Source organism: Miniopterus schreibersii (assembly GCF_964146895.1).
Source record: "Miniopterus schreibersii genome assembly, chromosome: 2".
Classification (NCBI taxonomy): Eukaryota; Metazoa; Chordata; class Mammalia; order Chiroptera; family Miniopteridae; genus Miniopterus; species Miniopterus schreibersii.
This window is the reverse complement of record NC_138102.1, coordinates 103,885,245-103,903,934: the sequence shown is the minus strand read 5'-3', so window position 1 is coordinate 103,903,934 and position 18,690 is coordinate 103,885,245. Positions and strand designations below refer to the sequence as shown.

At 38.3% G+C, this 18,690-nt stretch overlaps 1 protein-coding gene across 4 annotated transcripts in view; it reads right to left on the bottom strand.

Moving 5' to 3' along the window:
- Positions 1 to 18,690, bottom strand: part of SPATA13 (spermatogenesis associated 13) — a 310,734-nt gene that overhangs the window by 96,222 nt on the left and 195,822 nt on the right. Inside the window, exon 1 of one of the 4 annotated variants that reach the window (XM_081130572.1) lies at positions 3,533 to 3,859. The exons of 2 other annotated variants lie outside the window; for them this stretch is intronic. In XM_081130572.1, coding sequence (XP_080986698.1) covers positions 3,533 to 3,769 — 237 coding nt within the window. In that variant the 5' untranslated portion in view covers positions 3,770 to 3,859. Of the gene's footprint in view, positions 1 to 3,532; positions 3,860 to 18,690 lie in introns of those variants that run through there. One more of the 4 variants, XM_081130573.1, reaches the window with a different exon arrangement.

Sequence of the window (18,690 nt, the reverse complement as noted above, 5' to 3'; positions counted from 1 at the left end):
ACATTTAATAAAAATAGCATCAGACAGACGTGTGTTCAAATCCCACCACACCACTCGGGAACTATACACCCTTGGACAAATGACATAACTACTCTGAGCTTCAGGTCCCACATCTGAAAAAAACGAGACATAATAGTAGTATTCTTCAGGTGTAGTTGGATTAAATAGGAATAATGCCTGATGAAAAGATCAGTGGGAGTCTGGCAAAGAGAATAAAAGAGCTCTCCCTAGTTGATCACTGACCATGTGTCAGGAGCCATGGGAAGGACCTTACAGGCACAATCACATTGAATTATCTCAAGGTCATATAGTCACAAGCATAGGAGACAGGATTTGAATCCATAAACAGTCTGATTCCAGTGCTAGGCTCTTAACTGCCATACCATTCTTTCTCTATGATAAAATATGTATTATTATTAATGGTGTTGTATATTATTATCATAAATATTCACACCTAAGGTTTAAAAATCAGGTTAAAAATTACCTATACATGGCTTAGATGGGAATACTTGACACAAAAGCAATTTACTTCAAAAAGAACCCAAAGAAGTAGTGAACCAGATGGCCAATGTGGTCTGATGTTGTCGTGTGGCTATCAGAAATTCCAATACACTTTAGGTCCACACAAACAATAGAGATCCAAAGAGGCAGTCTTCCCATCCCTCCGCAGACCCATACACTGGCCTATTCATCTGGAGTCATATAACTGGTTCTAAGCACCACATCTTAAAAGAAACAAATGTGGATTGGTTTGGACAATGATCTGTCACCCATATCCTTTCACAAACTGTAGGATTCTGGGATACTACTCAGCTTGAAAAAGACCACTTTTTAGGGAAGGTAGCATAGTGACATTTCTGTAGAAGTACAAATTTATTCCGATGGGCACCCTCTGGTAGAATTGATGCCTAGAATGAGGTGGTTTCCCACTCTGGGACAGAGAATTCATGAACAATCAAAGAAACAGAACATGCCATCTAGCGAGGTTCAGGCTTTCCACCTGAGGAGGGCTCAGTGGCTGGGGCCACAGACTGCAGGTGGTGTGGGGGCTAGATGGATAACCTCTGAGGTCCCTCCATTTTTATACTTCTATGATCCTGAAAATATATAATGCATATTCTAAAAATACAATCTTTACAAAAAGAGCAGAAAAGGTCATTTGGGAAGGGGTGCTACTATCTCAGACAACCTGGGGTCATCACTTGGCAATGTGCTACTGCTGGCACTAACTTTGCTGAGCACTAGAAACATCATTTGTTTCCATCTCCTAATGATGACATGTGGGACAGGCCAGCCACACAACAGCTGAGCTTTGCAGAACAAAGACAGAGAGGAGAGACTGTAAAACAAAACTCACCTACTTGGTTGCTTAAGCATATACCTACTTTTAAAGTCCAAAACCACTTACTTAGGAAACAGATGTAAACTGCCACAAGAGTGAGTAAGAATGATACCTCTAGCCCAGGCCACTGTGGCTCAGCTGATTGGATAGTAGTCTCCTGAACCAAAAGGTTGTGGGTTCAATTCCTGGTCAGGGCACATACCTAGGTTGCGGGTTCAATCCCCAGTTGGAGCACGTGCTGGAGGCAACTGATAATCTTTCTCTCTTACATCAATGTTTATCTCTCTCTCTCCCCCTCTCCTCTCTCTCTCAAATCAATAAAAAAGCATGGCAAGGGGGTGACCCCAGACTAAACTTAGTAACACACTAGGGGGACAACTCCTCTGATCTTGTTAGTGGGTCTCAAGGATTGAATGGCAAAGAGTTTCAGACCTCTAGACTTTTTTTTTCTAGTTCCTAGAACACCCAGCAAAGCAATGTGTATCTGAAATAGGTTTGCTGCTTTATTATCAAGGGGCTGCCTATGAGTCTATGTCTATATGGGAGTGGGGAGAGGCCTTGAGGACCTGACATTTTTAGCACAGTTTAGGAACAAAATGAGCCGACAGAGAAGGTGGGGAGGTGAGTTGTGGGAAGAACAGCTCTGCTTTTAAGAAATCAAATATATGTTACTGGGAAACTTCAGCCCAGGACAAAATCTGCCTCCAAGAGACTCCATGCACACTAAGTGACACAGTGACAATGGAAAGTCCCAGGCATCTAGTCACCTCGGTGGTGTTAATGGCCCCTATACACATTTTTAAAACTTAACCAGAAATGAAAATAGGGCAAAGGATGGCCACCTTTTAATATGACACCAGAGCAGGTCTAACACATCCAACCTGAAGATTATGTCATTCTCTAGGAAAACATACCTTATTTTGAGGTAAATTATGGGTTAATTTGTAGATTGTTTTTGTCCAGTAGAGATGCAAATAATTTCTGCCTTGCAGAAAAGATTACCGCAGAGGTTATGGTTTTACTGCCCTGACGGAGATCAACTAGTTTTGTTAATGAGTCTGTCTCTAACTTGGCCAACATGTCAGCATGCTTTTTCGTACAGACTATATAAAGCTCTTTCCCTCAGTGCTCTGTGTACTAGCAGCAAAATCCTGCTGGCTCCCTCACTAATGAGCTAAATCAATCTTTCACACCTCGTCACAAAATATCTGTAGGAGAGTCATGTTTTAACTTTTTTTTTTTTTTTAATATGTCTATTGATTTCAGAGAGAGGAAGGGAGAGAGAGAAGTAGAAACATCAATGATGAGAGTCATTGATCGGCTGCCTCCTGCATGCCCTCTACTGGGGATTGAACCCGCAGCCCGGGCATGTGCCCTGACTGGGAATGGAACCTGCTTGTTCCTGAAAGCGCCCCCTGCTCCCTTGCCTCTGGTGATGCAGTTCTACCCATGTAGGAGGCCATTTTTGCCACGTTAGCCTCTCAAAACCCTATCAGATCTTCAAGATCTGCCTCCCACGACACCCCCTCCTACAATTGTCCAAGCCTTCCTTTTGCTTCCCCACCACCCTGACCCCAAGCACACCGTGGGAGTTGATAGACAAGCTCTGTCCTGTGGAGTCTATGGCAGGGAACTCAGTCTTCGTGAGACAACAGCCACACCCAAGTGCTAACAGCAGGAGAACTTCAGCTCTTGACTCAAAAGAGACACAGAAATTTGGAGTGAGGCTGTGGAACGGCTGGAGTTAAGAAGAGAGTGCTGGGAAGCAACACCTTAAGCACACCTGTAGTTTGTGCCAGGAGGAAGAGGAGCTGGCACAGGGACCGACAGGGCAAAAGCAGACTAGGAGAGAAGGTGCCATCGTGGCCAAGCAGGGTTTTAAGGAGGTGGAGATTAGCAACGGTCAGGACGGCACAGCGTCAAGAAATAGCAAGTTAAGGCCACTGGTTTGATAATTAAGAGATCACTTTAACTTAGAACGTACTTTCATTACTTGGATGAGGGACATCGAATCACATCAAATGCCAGGGCTTTAGAAATAAATGCATGGCGAGGAAGGGGGTTGGCTGTTTTCCTCACCCTTGCCAAGCTTCTGGAAGAGGAGGGTAGAGAAATACAGGGCAATGACTGTGTGTTAACAAAGCCAGCTGAGAACTGGAGATCGCTGGGACGACTCAGAAAAATGCCCACCTGGTTATGGAGAGCTGTAACGGCTTCACTGAACTCTAGGAATGACTCATGCAGAACTCTGGGGCAGGGATGGTTCTGCAACAATAGAAAAAGAGGTGTGGTTTGGCCAACTGCTTTCCCCTTTCCTTGTATAGTGAAAGAATTAATGGGCTCTGAATGCCTGGAAGTGCATGACCAGTGATAGTACAGGTAACAACGCTTTGAACCAAGTAATTTCCTGCCGAGGTATCCTAACATAGAACTTGGTATTTGTTGGAACAGCCTCCTAAAGGACCAGGATGAATAAAAGGCTCTTTGTTGATTCTATTCCGTTTGCATACGCCCGCACCTACTCATCTAACCCATACTGAGGCTCTATTAACTAAACCAGCATGGGAGACTGTGGGAATGATAAACGAGCCATTAGAATTTCCTAATAAATTAGCCATACAAAAGCCGAGTGCATGACTCTATCTTCGGGTACAGCTTTCTTTCCTTCCTTCATTCTTTTTCTGTTTGATACATTTTCTTCAATGGTTGCCATTTAAAACAAGCTGCCCTGTGGAGTGCTTCTCTCTGAAGCCTGTAGTTTCCATGCAGAGAACGAATGTGCTGGCCACGCTACGATACTGTGCTTCCGCTTCCAGAAATTTGAGGCTGAGAAACTCTGAAAGGTAATGTCTCTTCAGCTATTGGACCTAGCACAGTGGCATGATTTCGACCCTGAGGACAACCTAAAATCACTTCAGCCAGAATCTTAAGTCAGAGTGCGCTGCTGAAGCTCTGTGTTCAGTTCTGGGACTCTGGGGTGTTCTGTCATCAGTTTTGCTGGCTTGATGCTGCTGTTCCATCTCCCTTTTCTGTTTGAAGACTATTATCAGCCCCTGCCACCACTGGACATGAGGCTGTGCAAATCCCTGACGTACCCTAAACTTCTGTCCTGAGTCACACCGTTAATTTCTGGTGGCTGGTGTGGCATCGAATTTTTCCTGTGGTTACACCCCAAGTTTCTAATGTCCAGCTTTATCTTGTAACTAACTGTACATCATGTGAGCAGGTGGAGGAAAGGTGACTTCTCCACATCCACAGGAAAGCTGTAACAGTCATAAATTCCCATTTGGTGGCCGTGGTGATGGTTAACTTATATGTCAACTTGGCTGAGCCATGGTGCCCAGCTGGTTGGTCAAACACTGGTCTAGATGTTGCTGTGAAGGTATTTTTCAGATTGATTAACAATCAATGCAGAGTATCCTCCATAATGTGGGTGGGCCTCATCCCATCACTAGAAGGACTGAAGACAAAAGGAATTCAACAGCTCAAGATAGCCTTGGATTCAACACTGCAATGTCAACTCTTGCCAGAATTCCCAGCCTGCCAAACTGGCCTGCAAATTCTGAACTTACAAGCCCCCACAACTGTGCAACCTAATTCCTTAAAATCTCTCTCTCTCTCCATATATATATGGAGAAGCTTGTTAAATCCAGACACTGTAATTAGAAACCTTCAATACAATGCATCATATAATCTTGAAAGTATGATGCTATTATGTTAAAACCAATGATTTGTTTAAGGTTTCTGAAATGAGACTATATTAAATGACTAGATATACTGAACTGTCAACAATCATGATGTCAAAAAGTATAGAAGGCTACTAGTAGATTTTAAATTAAAGGAAAATTATTTTCAGAGGTAAAATAAAAGTCATAACTTAAGCTGACCCCTTAAAATCTCAGTCCCTTAATTCTCTGCATTGCTTATTTCTTACTCAACAATCTCCAGGTAGCTTTAAAGTAAATTATAGCCTTGAATCAGGAAAATCTCAATTATGGGCCCCTTAAAGTTATACTCATGGCCAAATGTTGCCAATAAATTAAGCAAGCAATAAAATTTTATTGAGTGCCTATCACATGTGTTGGGAACTATTATAAACAAAAGCATTTATTGTACATCTTTTGTAATACAAATTATCATCTTCTCAGTACCACAAACACACATCACAGTGAGGTACACCAGTCTCCATTACTAGGAAAGCCTTATATTAAGTTACATAAAGGGGAAAATGCCAAAATTGGTAATAAATACAATTACAAAGTAGGTCCCCTAGAGAGGCCAAACAATGCTAAATGAATGCTCTTTTCAAATGACTGATTCCTGAGGAACGAGTAATATATCTACACAAATTCTGTAATAGTAAATCAATGGTCAGACTCTGCCACCTAACCTCAAACTCAAACCCATAATAAAAGAATAGATTTTCCTTTAACTCTGATCTTCACCAAGATAACCAAAGAACTGTTTCATTTTAAAACAACAGACTGGACCCATCCTACCTTTCCAAGTCTTCAACAGGCCACTGAAGAGGTCACACCACACTAGGTATGATTTTATTTTAGGTCCAGTTGCTCAGCAGGAGCTCAGACCATAAAATTATCAGAGCTTTGAACTTTGTCCTGCACAGAATACCCACCGGTGTGATTTGTAAGTTCGTGCTGTTGCCTGGCATTAAGTTAATGTATAACAACAATTACACATCAGAGGAAAAAAAATCAACAAGTTAAATATACACTCTAGAAAAAACAAAACTGGCAACAAAAAGAAGAAAGTGATAAACTTTGCAAGTCGGCTGCCCCTATCTGTATGCTTACTCCCCACTCTCCAACACACGGGAGGACATTTGCTTGTGACTAAGCAGTTTGTGGGCTAAAGATCGCCGGACCCACATCCGACCCATTCACCGCAGCAGGTTCTGTGGATCTGAGTGGTTTTCCTTTCTGGAGAAACGCAGTCTGACTACTTGGGTTCTGTCAGAACCAAAAATCCTTTCCAGAGAATTTTCTACATGAAATTTCAACATCCAAATGATTTTAACATTGATTTTTCAAAACAAGTCATTCTCAGGAAGCACTGATACCAGATAGCTATCTATTCAAAATCAGTCACTCAAACATGACAGTCAACATACGCCACAAATGAAGAAATCCACACTCCACAGGTGGTCCAAGGTGATGTCTGAAAATGGTTCACTGTTCAATGACCCAGAAAACCCCACAAAATCATGCAAATCAAGGGGTTCAAATCTTCGTGTTCACTTTAAGAACACCCATGAAACTGCCCAGGCCATCAAGGTATACATATCCACAAAGCCACCAAGTATCTGAAAGATGTCACTTTACAGAAGCAACATGTGTCATTCTGTTGTTATGGTGGTAGTGTTGGTAGGTGGGCCCTGGCCAAAGATGGTGCTGGATACAAGGTCAGTGGTTCAAAAAGAGTGCTGAATTTTTGCTGCACATGCTTAAAAATGCAGAGAGCAATGCTGAACTTAAGGTTTAGTCGTAGATTCTCTGGTCATTGAGCTCATCCTTGTGAACAAAGCTCCCAAGATGCAGCATGGAACTTACAGAGCTCATGGGCAGATTAGCCCACACAGGAGCTCACACTGAGATGATCCTTCCATAAAAGAGCAGATGGTTCCTAAACCAGGAGAGGAGGTTGCACAGAAGACAAAGGTATCCCAGAAGGAACTGAAAAAACAAAGCTTATGGTTCAGGAGTAAATTCAGCAGAAAACAAATACTAATAAAAGGTTTTTTTTAAAAAAAGAAGAAATCCACAGAGTTCTAGTCACTCTTCCCTTTGCACTTTATGTCTCTTCTCACAATAATCCTATGAAGGAAACTAGCTTTTCTGGGTGACTTTTAGTACGTTCACTAATCTCACTGAGCTCAGTCTCCTTTATACAGTGGGAGTAGTAATGTCCGCTCAATGTGTGATGTGTAGGAAATGACGCAATATATGAAAAACCTAGGTAGCACCATTTTAGCAGAAGCTTACATGATTATTTTTAAAAATCCCACAGAGCACAATCAGGATTAGAATAAATGCCCCACATTTCTAACCCCAGTGTAGACAGGAATGCAGGCCACCTCCCTTCCTCTGGCAGCTGACAGGTGAGGCCACTGTTAGGAGTGGAGAGCATTACGAAGTAACGAAAGCCTTGACTTGGATCTCTTTGAAAACCTTCCACATAGATAGAGTTCCAACTTTTGGATATTATGCTTTTTTTTGAGTACTAAGTTAAGGCGTGATGATGCTCTGGTCGAATGTTTTCGTTCTGCCGTGAATCTTGGTTTGCTTTGATGGTAGTTTTCCAAAGGGAAGTCATGAGAAATTAAGTCTATCCTGAAGGAAATCTGTATTCATTATATCTGACTTACATTTTAAAAATTTATGTTCAATTTATGTGATGTTTTAATTTAAAACATTCAGCTCTCTGCTGAAACAAACTCGGCATGCAAATGAAAGAGAAGTAGATGAAAAAAATCAGATTTAGTAAGAGACAGGCCCTGAGAGAGTACTGGAAATGACTCAAGAAAAGGCTTAAACCTAACTGCTCTGAGGTCATGCACATGTGCAGCAATCTTTCTCTACCTTTTCTGGCAAGTTACCATGAATAAGGAGCATATGTGAGTAGATAATCTTTCTCCAGAAGCTTCATACACTCTAAGCCCAAATGCAGCAACAGAAATAAGGGTGCCCACCATGTACCACTAATCCATGAGCACCAACGCCAACAAGGCCATGATGGTCATGCAGTAGCTCCTTTGGGTTTCACTGGATTTGGTTTAATGGACTAGACTTTGTTTAATGGGCCTGCTAATAAAGTAGAATAACACAGTGAGTTTTCTAGTGCTGATAAAATCTGCACAGCTGACTATATTCAACCCTATTGAAAGTACAAAAATTACTAGAAATGACGGTTTTTAAAAAGGAAGGGATACAGCTTAAGACAGGATGAATACATAACCATAAAAATTATAGCCTCGCAGCCTTGCTAATCTCACCTTTAAACCAAGCATGGTGGAAAAGTATCCTTCAACTCTAAGACTCTCAGCCTATCTAGAAACAGTTTTGCAACTCACCCAGCGAGGCCTCTTCCCAATGCAGAATTCTTCCTAGAAGAAGGGGAAAACAAACAAAAAACAAAAAACCTGGAAGAGGAGTTTTCCACAAGTAAGTGGATAACCTAACTTTTCACTCAAACATTTATTGAATACTGAATATGACGATAAAGAGCACAATTACTTATGTTCAGCACTTACTAAATGCCAGGCCCTGTGCTAAGTGCTTCTCACTGAGTACCTCTCTACAGCCTTAGAAGGGCCTGGGAAGCAGGTACTCACCCCCGTGTGACAGATGAGGGGGTGGGGAGAGTCGCACAGCTAGTGAACGCCAAACTTGAGTCCAGGCTGTCAAACTCTGGAACCCATGTTTTTAAGCACTTCCTCAAGCACTTATGGTCATGAAAAACTACAGTCCTTAACAACAGCTTCCAGAGGCATTGCAAAGAATTAAGAGGAAAAAAGAGCACCCCTGTGTCAATGAATTTAATAAGAAAAAATTTCAGCTAATCAGCATTAAACAAAATTGAGGGCTTTGAACAAAATTATTATTTCAGATAAATATTACAACATGGTTAATACTAGATAAATATTAAATGTAAATATTAAAGTTTGGTTAATATCAGAGTCATTCTTTAAAAGGAGCTTAAGTCATCAATTATAATTGTATTTATTGAGTGTACAAAGTATTGGACTAAATAATTTATAGATTTTATTCTAAACCTCACACTAATTTCCACGTTATATATAGAGAACAGACTGAGGGCAAGATATATTTACATCAAAGAATCAGGACTGGAACCCAGGAACACTGTCTCCCAAATTCTCTTTTAATGACACTTCAGTCTATGTTTAAATTAATGTACCTAGGTATGTGAGAGTGTATATACAGACATATAATGTACATATAATTATATATATATATACACACACACACACACACACACACACACACACACACACACACACACATATATACACACACTTATAAATATTAGGGAATCTTGAAAAAAGAATTTTTTTCAGAGTCTTTATGTAACTGAATAAAATGTTCCACTTTTACTTGCTGCAATGTGCTGTCTATTTCAGTACAATGTATGAAGTTGAAAGCCCAATTCACTGCATTCAAAAGGTTCATATTCAGTGCAGTAGACCAAAGAAACACTACAGGTTATAACAAACCAGTACATAATTAAGTGTGCTAAAGGGACTTAGCATTGAGAAACATTCAGGAGTGAAAGCAGCTTCACAGACAAGAGTAATCAGAGAAAGCTTCATGGAGGAGTTGGGATCCAACTATCTAGGCCACAAAAAATGGGAAAGTTAGAGTGACCAGAGAGAAAGGAGGACGTGCAGGTCTTTTAAAAAATGATTCTGTTGCCCTAGGTGGTGTTGCTAAGTGGTTAGAGCATTGGCTTGTGCACCGAAGGGTTGGGGGTTCAATTCCTGTCCAAGGGCACATGGCTGGGTTGCAGGTTCAATCCCCCACCCTGGTCGGGGCACGTGCAGGAGGCAACCAATTGGTGTGTCTCTGTCACATCGATGTCTCTCTGTCTCTGATTCTCTGTCTCCCTACCTCCCTCCCTTCCAGTCTCTCTAAAAAAAAAAAACACAACGGAAAAAATATCCTCCTCCAGTGAGGATTAACAACAACAACAAAATGGCTTTGTTAGTCCTTTCTTTTAGGGATTAAAAGCAAATATAGAGAATTAAAACCAATTCTTTGCAAAATCTTTCAAATAGAATAGGAGGGAACACTAACAAACTCATTCTATGAGAACAGCATTACCCTGATAACAAAATCAAAAGAAGACATCACAAGAGTAGAAAACCACAGGCCAATTTCTCTTATGAATATAGATACAAAACTCCTAAACAAAATGGTAGCAAACCAAATCTACCATCATATAAAAATAATTACACACCATGACGAAATGGGATTTTCCCAGAAATTCAAGGATGGTTAAACATTCAAAAATCATTTAGTACAATACACCATATAAAGAAAGGACAACTAACACATGATCATCTCAACAGATAGGAAAAAAACATTTGAAAAATTAACTCCCCTTCCTACTAAAAAACACTCAACATATGAGGAGTAGAAGGGAACTTCCTCAACTTGATAAAAAGCATTAACAAAAATCCCACAGTTAACATCATACTTCATGGTGCAAGACTGGATGCTTCCCTGCCAAGATCAGAAACCAGACAAGATCCCTGCTGTCACCACTAGTTAGAGCCATCAGGTAAGAAAGTAAAATAAAAGGCATCTAGACTGGCAAGGAAGAAGTAAAACTATCTCAAATTGCAAATGACGTGATCTTATATGTACAAAGTCCTAAGTAAGGATAACACTAAAAAAACTACTGAACTAATAAACAATTTCGGGAAAGTTGAAGGATAAAAGATAAATATGGAAAAAATAAATTGTATTTCTATATACTTGTAGTGAATAATCCAAAAAGGAAATTAAGAAAAACAATTTTACTTACGATAGCATCAAAAAAGAATAAAATACCTAGTAATAAATTTAATAAAAGCACAAAATTTATACTTTGAAAACTATAAAATATTTTTGAAAGAAAATTTTTTTCAAAACAATTTATTGCATCATATTTGGTACTTCATTTTCACAACAAAAAGGAAATTACATCTGTAACTGCAGGAAGTTGAAAGAAGTTACGCCCTCAATAAATGGATTTATAGACTGGAAACTTAATATTGTTAAAAAGGCAATACTTTCCAAATTAATGTATAGATTCAATGCAATTCCTATCAAAATTCCAGTTGACTACTTTGTATAAATTGGCAAGCTGATCCTAAATTCATATGAAAACTCAAGTGACACAGAGCAGTCAATACAATCTTGAAAAAGAGCAAAGTTAGAGATTCTACACTTTAAAATTTCAAAGCTTACTATAAAGCGATAGTAACCAATACAGTGTGGTACTGGCATAAGAATAGACATATTAATAGAATTAAATGAGAGTATAGAAATAAACTTTCATGTTCATGATCAATTCATTTTCAACAAAGGTGCCAAAACAATTCAGTGGGGAAAGAATTATCTTTCAACAAATGATGCTAGGATAAATAAATATTCACATGCAAAAGAATGAAGTTGCATCCTTTACTCATACATATACAAAAGGGCTCTGTCCTCCAAATATGTGCTCTGATCACTGACTGCGGCTTCTGACCACAAGAGGTGCAGACAAAGGGGCAAGCTGTCGTTGCACGTCTCCCCTTTGTTACAAGTCTATCCCCCTCTGGTTAAAGTGACTTTGAGGGGACATAAAGACTTGAGCCCTTTCTCCCATTTCAGTTTTTGCCTTTTTCCCTTAGGGATTCAAACACTAACGACCAGAATACTTAAAAACTGCATATATGGGAAAAATTAGAAAGTGACCACACATGCCCAGGGGAAAGCTTAGAAAAGATTTGAAAAGACATAAGTTTATACCTCAGGCTGATCCTCAGCACAAAGACACTCTACACCAATCAAAAACAAAATAAAAACAAAACAACAAACAAAAAATAATTGAAAACCTCAACCCTGGGGAAGGGGGAGAATCTGATTTCTAGAGTTACTGCATTATGACATTCAAATGTCTACTGTTCAACAAATAAAATACAAGGTATGCAAAGAAAGAGGTAACTATGGCCCATTAAAGGGAAAAAGTAAATTAACAGAAACTGTCTTTTAGGAAAACCTGACGGGAGATCTACTAGACAAAGACTTTAAGATGCTCAAATAACTAAAGGAAGATGCAGACAAGAAAATAAATGAATTAAATGAAAATATCAATAAGGAGATAGAAAACCTAAAAAGAAACCAAAAAGAAATCTGAAGCTAAAAAAGTACATGAACTGAAATGAAAAATTCACTGAATGGAGTCAGTAACCAGAAGAAAGAATCAGCAAACTTGAAGATAGGAAAATGAAAATTAAAGACTCTGAGAAAAAGTATTAATAAGAGATTGAGGAAAAGCAAACAGTGCCTAAGGGACCTGTGGAATGCCATAAAGTGGACCAACATACACATCTTGGGAGTCTTAGAAGAAGACAGAGGAAAAGGAGCAGAGAAAATATTTGAAAAAATAACTGAAAACTCAAATTTGATGAATATAAACATCCAAGAAGCTCAATGAACTAAAGGAAGATGAACTCAAAGAGACTCACACCAAGACACATTTTAATCAAAGCGCAAGACAGAAGAAAATCACCAAATACAAGTGATCCCCAATAAAATGATAAGCAGATTTCTCATCAGAAACTTTGGAGGCAAAAAGACAGTAGCCATGTATTCAAAGTGCTAAAAGGAAAAAAACTGTCCACCAAGAATCCCCAATCCAGCAAAACTGTCCTTTAAAAGTAAGGGAGAAATTAAGACATTCCCAGCTAAAGGAAAGCTGAGGAAGTTTGTGGCCACTAGACCTGACCTGTAAGAAATTCTCAATGGCGTCTAGCAAGGTGAAATGAAAGGACACTAGACAGCAACTCGAAGCAGTATGAAGAAATAAAGTTCTCATTAAAAGTAAATATATGTGCAATTATAAAAGCTAGTATTACCATAACAATGGTTTGTAACTACAGTTCTTGTTTTCTACATGACTTAAAGAGATTAATGCATTAATCTAAATAATTATTAGTTAATGTTTTGAGGCACACAATGTATAATGATACAATTTTGTGACATCAACAACCAAAAGGTGTGGGGACAGGCCTGTAAAGGAGCAGAGTTTTTGTTTATTATTGAAGTTAAACTGGTACAAATTCAAATTAGAATGTTATAAATGTAGGATGTTAAATGTAATCCCCATGGTAACCACAAAGAAAATAGCTACAGAATATACACAAAAGGAAATGAGAAAGGAATTTAAATGTTTCACTACAAAAAATCAACTAAATACAAAAGTAGACAAATGAGAAAATATGGGACAAAAAAGCTATAAGGCATATAGAATACAAATAGCACAGTGACAGATGTAAATCCTTCTTTATCAGTAATTACTTTAAATGTAAATGTGTTAAACTCTCCAATCAAAAGACAGAGATTGGCAGAATGGGTAAAAACACATGATCCAACTATATGCTGTCTACAAGAGACTTACCTGAGATCCAGAGACACAAACAAGTTGAAAATGAAAGGATGAAAAAGATATTTCATGCAAACAGTAACAGAAGAGAGGAGCTACTATACTAATACCAGACAAAATAGACTTTAAATAAAAAAGGTTACAAGAGACAAAGAAGGACATTATATAGTATTAATAAAAGTTCAATACAGCAAGAAGATACAACAATTATAAACATATACACACTTAATGAGAGACCATCAAAATATATGAAATACAAACCAATAGAACTGAAAGGAGAAATAATTCTACAATGATAGTCAGAGACTTCAATACCCCACTCACAACAATGACTAGAACCACCAGAGAGAAGATAAGAAAATAGAGGATTTAAACGCAATAAAGCCACATGATCTAATAGATATATTCAGAATACTCAACAACAACAAAATGGACATTCTTCTCAAGGGCACATGACATATTTTCCAGGGTACGCCACCTGTTAGGCCACAAATTAAGTCTCAATAGATTTAAAAAGCTACCTATTGTACAAAGTATCTTCTCTGACCACAACAGATGAACTTAGAAATTATTTGGCAATTCCACTTACATAACCCCCCAAAATTGAAAGCAGGGTTTCAAAGAGACATTTGTACACTTAAGTTCATAGCAGCATTACTCACAATAGCGAAAAGGTGGAAGCAACCAAAGTGTCCATCGACAGATAAACAAAACATGACATATACATACAGTGAAATATTCAGCCTTAAAAAGGAGATTCTGCAATACACTACCACATGGATAAACCTTGAGGATAGTAATACTAAGTGACATAAGCTAGTCACACAAAGACAAATACTGAATGGTCCACCATGTATGAGGTATTTATAGTAGTCAAAATCATAAAGACATTTTTTGCATAATGTAAAATGGTAGTTGCCAGGGGCTAGGGAGGGGATAATGGGGAATTATTGTTTAAAGGGCACAGAGTTTCAGTTCTATAAGATGAAAATCGTCATGGCAGTCAGTGGTGGTGATGGTTGCACAAGAATGTGAATGTATTTAATACCACTGAACTGTATACTTAAAAATGATTAAGAAGGTAAAATTTTGATACATGTATTTTACCACAATTTAAAATAATACCCACAAGTGTTGGTGAGGAAGTAAAGAAACTGGAACCCTCACACATTGCTGGTAGGAATGCAAAATGGTGCAGTCACTTCAGAAAATAGTTTGACAATTCCTCTAAAGGATAAACATAAGAGTGACCACGTGGCCCTGGCTGGGTAGCTAAGCTTATTGGTCAGGGCACATACAGGAATCAACCAATGAATGCATAAATAAGTGGAACAAAAAATCAATGTTTCTCTTCCTTCCTCTCTCTCTAAAATCAATCAATAATGTATATTTGAAAAAATAATAAAAATCTTTCAAAGTCTATATTCCTCCAACCTAGCTTAAAAAAAATAAAGTTACCATGTGACTCAGCGATGCTTCTCCAAGAGAAATAAAAATAGATGTCCACATAACAACACACAAATGTTCATAGTAACACTGTTTATAATAGCCAAAAAGTACAAATAACCCAAATGTCCATAAACTGATGAACGAATATACAGTATACTATGTGGCATATACATTCAGTGGATTATTTGGCAATAAAAAGAAATTAATTACTGACGCATGCTACAACATGGACGAACCTTGGAACGTCATGCTAAAAGAAGCCAGACACAAAAGGCCACACATATTGATTCCATTTATGTAAATTGTCTAGAAAACACAAATCTATAGTGACAAAAGTAGATGAGTCATTTCCTAAGGTTAGGGGGTCGGGGGAAATGGGAATGACTACTAATGGGTACAGCATTCTTTTTTGGGTTGATGAAAATGTTCTAGAATTGGTGGTGATAATTGGCACGACTGAATATACTGAAAACAACTGAATTTTGCACTTTAAATGGATGAACTGTATAGTATGTCAATTATATTTAATGGAGCTGTTAATGAAACAAATCAGGCTAGATGTTTTGCTGTGGTGTCAATTCATTCTTAGTCTAGACACAAGGTTGTAACAGGTAGGAATGGTGCAATATAAACTACTGGGTTATAACCTCAGCTCAGCCATTAGACAGAAGGTTAGCTTGGGTCATTATTTAAACTTTCTGATCTTCAATTTGTGTGTCTTTCTTATATGGATACTGATACCTCCCTAACAACACCCAGTACAGAGTAAGCTCATTTATTATGGTACTTCATTATTAATAGTAATATTAATAACTATACAAATAATGACATAATTGCATAGTAAAAATCGCTCTTACTATAAGAAGACAGACGCATCTTCCTCAGAAGTATTAAAATGATCTCTATTCATGGCAGCCGTATCATAATGGAGCTCGATAAATTGCTGTTAATTCAATAAATATTTTTTAAGAGCATGTTCATGGGTGGCAAACACTGGCTTTCAGATTGAATTTCATAGCACTCATGCCTTGCTTGGCCTACATAGGGAATTTTTTAAAAACTGAATTCATTTTCAATATTTAAGAATAGAGAGATTATGTCTATAAAATCCAGGTTTCAGGATTCTCTTTAAAAATAAGAGAATTTGCCCGGCCACGCGTGGCTCAGCGGTTGAGCGTCGAACTGGGATCCAGGCGATCGGGGTTCGATTCCCAGTCAGGGCACATGCCCAGGTTGTGGGCTCGATCAATGACTCTCTCATCATTGATGTTTCTATCTCTCTCTCCCCCTCTCCTTTCCTCTCTCTGAAATCAATAAAGATATATTTTAAAAAAAAAGAGAATTTGCTAACACGGGGCCACATTTCCTCGTGAACTCTATAAGCAGAACATATGGAACAACAATCTCCATCCAAACTGTTGAGTTCCTCTGTTACATGCATAGCCCCAGAAAGGATAGCATTTGGACCATCTGGGCTATCACAGGCTGGAGATACAAAGATAAACAGGCCACAGCTCTCAGTCTTATGGAGCTCAAAGACTGGCGGGGGGATGAAAACTGCCGTTCAAAATAGGTGGGGTCACATTATCCACCCGATTCATTTCATAGAGGGAAAGAATACTGCTCAGAGAAGTTACCTGATTTATCTAAGGGAAACCATATCAGCCAGACCAACTGATGGATGCCTCAATTATTATAAAAGTATTTGATCAGCTTCTTCCAGTTACCTATAATAACTTAATGTAACAGTTAAAAGTAATGGTGAAAGGAAGTAGTTTTCATGTCCACCACACTTTAAGAAATAATAAACAAGCTGAATAGACAGTATAATTTCCAACTCCTTTTTATACTAGAAAGAAAGGAGGCTCATTAATAAAATGATACAAAACAAAGCAGTAGCTTGTTACCTATTAACAATTAATAGCTTATCAACCAATTGCCTATTACTTATTTAGATATATGGAACTCCTTTAAAGAGTTACCTGGCTTTATTTTTACAGAAAGCACAGAAATTAAATTAAACAGCCCCAGGGTGAGAGAAAGAAGGCTAAGGACCTTCTAGGCCTCACGCCAGGAACCTGTGTGCTTAATCTGTCCTTGGACTGGACTGGCCCCATTAATCAAAGCAACTGGTTTTCTGGGAAAATAACATGTTTTCATGATCTAAAAATCAGATATTAAAGGGAAACTATGATATCATTGGGAAAAGAGAGCAAATACTACAATTCAGCTGTATTTTCTCACTTTCTGTTGTTACGTGAAAAGCAATAGACCAAAGTCTTTGTTGCCCTTCTGAAATTGTATCTGGTTAAACAGGTTAAACCAATGGTGTGTTTACAAATGGACGTGAAGTAACTTCAGTATTGATACCAATACAGGATCTGTTTGTATGTAGGTTCAACATGACTTATATAGGTATTCTTTATAAAACGGAGTTATTGAAAAGACAATGTAAATAAATTTTCCAATAGAGATGGAAGCTTCTATTTCTCAAGAAATAAAACATAAAAATGAATATAAAGTTTAAGAAATTTATACTTGGTCTCTATCTTTATAACAATCAAACTTAAGAAGAGATTAGCCAAAGAACTTATATGCATATATGAATAAGCCACAGACACAGACAATAGTGTGGAGGCCTGGGGCAGGAGTGGAAGGGGTCAATGGGGGAAAAAAGAGATATCTGCAATACTTTCAACAATAAAGACAAATTTAAATTTTTAAAAAAGGAAGAAGTAGTATGCCAGGAGCTGAACAAACCCAGAGCCCCTGAACCCACATCAGTGCCTGGCATACAGAGGAGAGATGCAAGAAATGCTGGGTTTTGAATTGAAAGTGACTATATAACTAGGTAATAAAACATAGTTTCGTTTCCCTGCAAAGCATTTTTAATATTATTTTCCAAATTTAAGATGCAGCATCTGAAACTAAAAAATCTTCAAGGTTTAATTTTCTCTTATATTTTCTAGTAATCATTTTATAAAAGCCACTGGGAGTCCTAGGTTTTTCCTGTGTGGAAGAATAAAAGATACTTAAGACTATGTCTCACTACTTGTTTTGTTTTGTTGTTTTAAATATGTCTTTATTGATTTCAAAGGGAGGAAGGGAGAGGGAGAGAGAGAGATAGAAACATCAATGATGAGAGAGTCATTGATCAGCTGTCTCCTGCACGCCCCCCACTGGGGATGGAACCTGCAACCCGGGCGTGTGCCCTGACTGGGAATCGAACCTCGGTCTCCTGGACCCTAGGACGATGCTCAACCTCTGAGCCACGCCCGGCCGGGCACTAGTTTATTTTTATATCCTCAGAGACTAGCACTATTTCTGGAATAGAGGAATAACTCAACAATTTTTTTTAGAATGGATGAATAATTAGCTTTTCTATTAATAATCCATTTCTCTGCTCTGGACATAATTAAAGTAATGACTGAGTAAGTACTTAGTAAACAGTAAATCTAAACCACCTGGAAGCATATCCTTTTCCTCCTGTCCTGGTTGGCAAGTTTAACTGTCTGACTGCCGACTTTGAGATCAAGCTTGGTTTTCTTCAGCCTTTGTAATTCTAAAAAATGATGCAGTGAAATGGTTCTCTGCTACCTACATCTTCATTTGAGAATATAAATTTCACCCTCTCCATGGCTGATCATCAAAGTTGACACAAATTGTTAATACAGACTTTCAGTCTCCTTATTTTTGCCAGATAATAATGACTTCAAATTCTCTGCCCT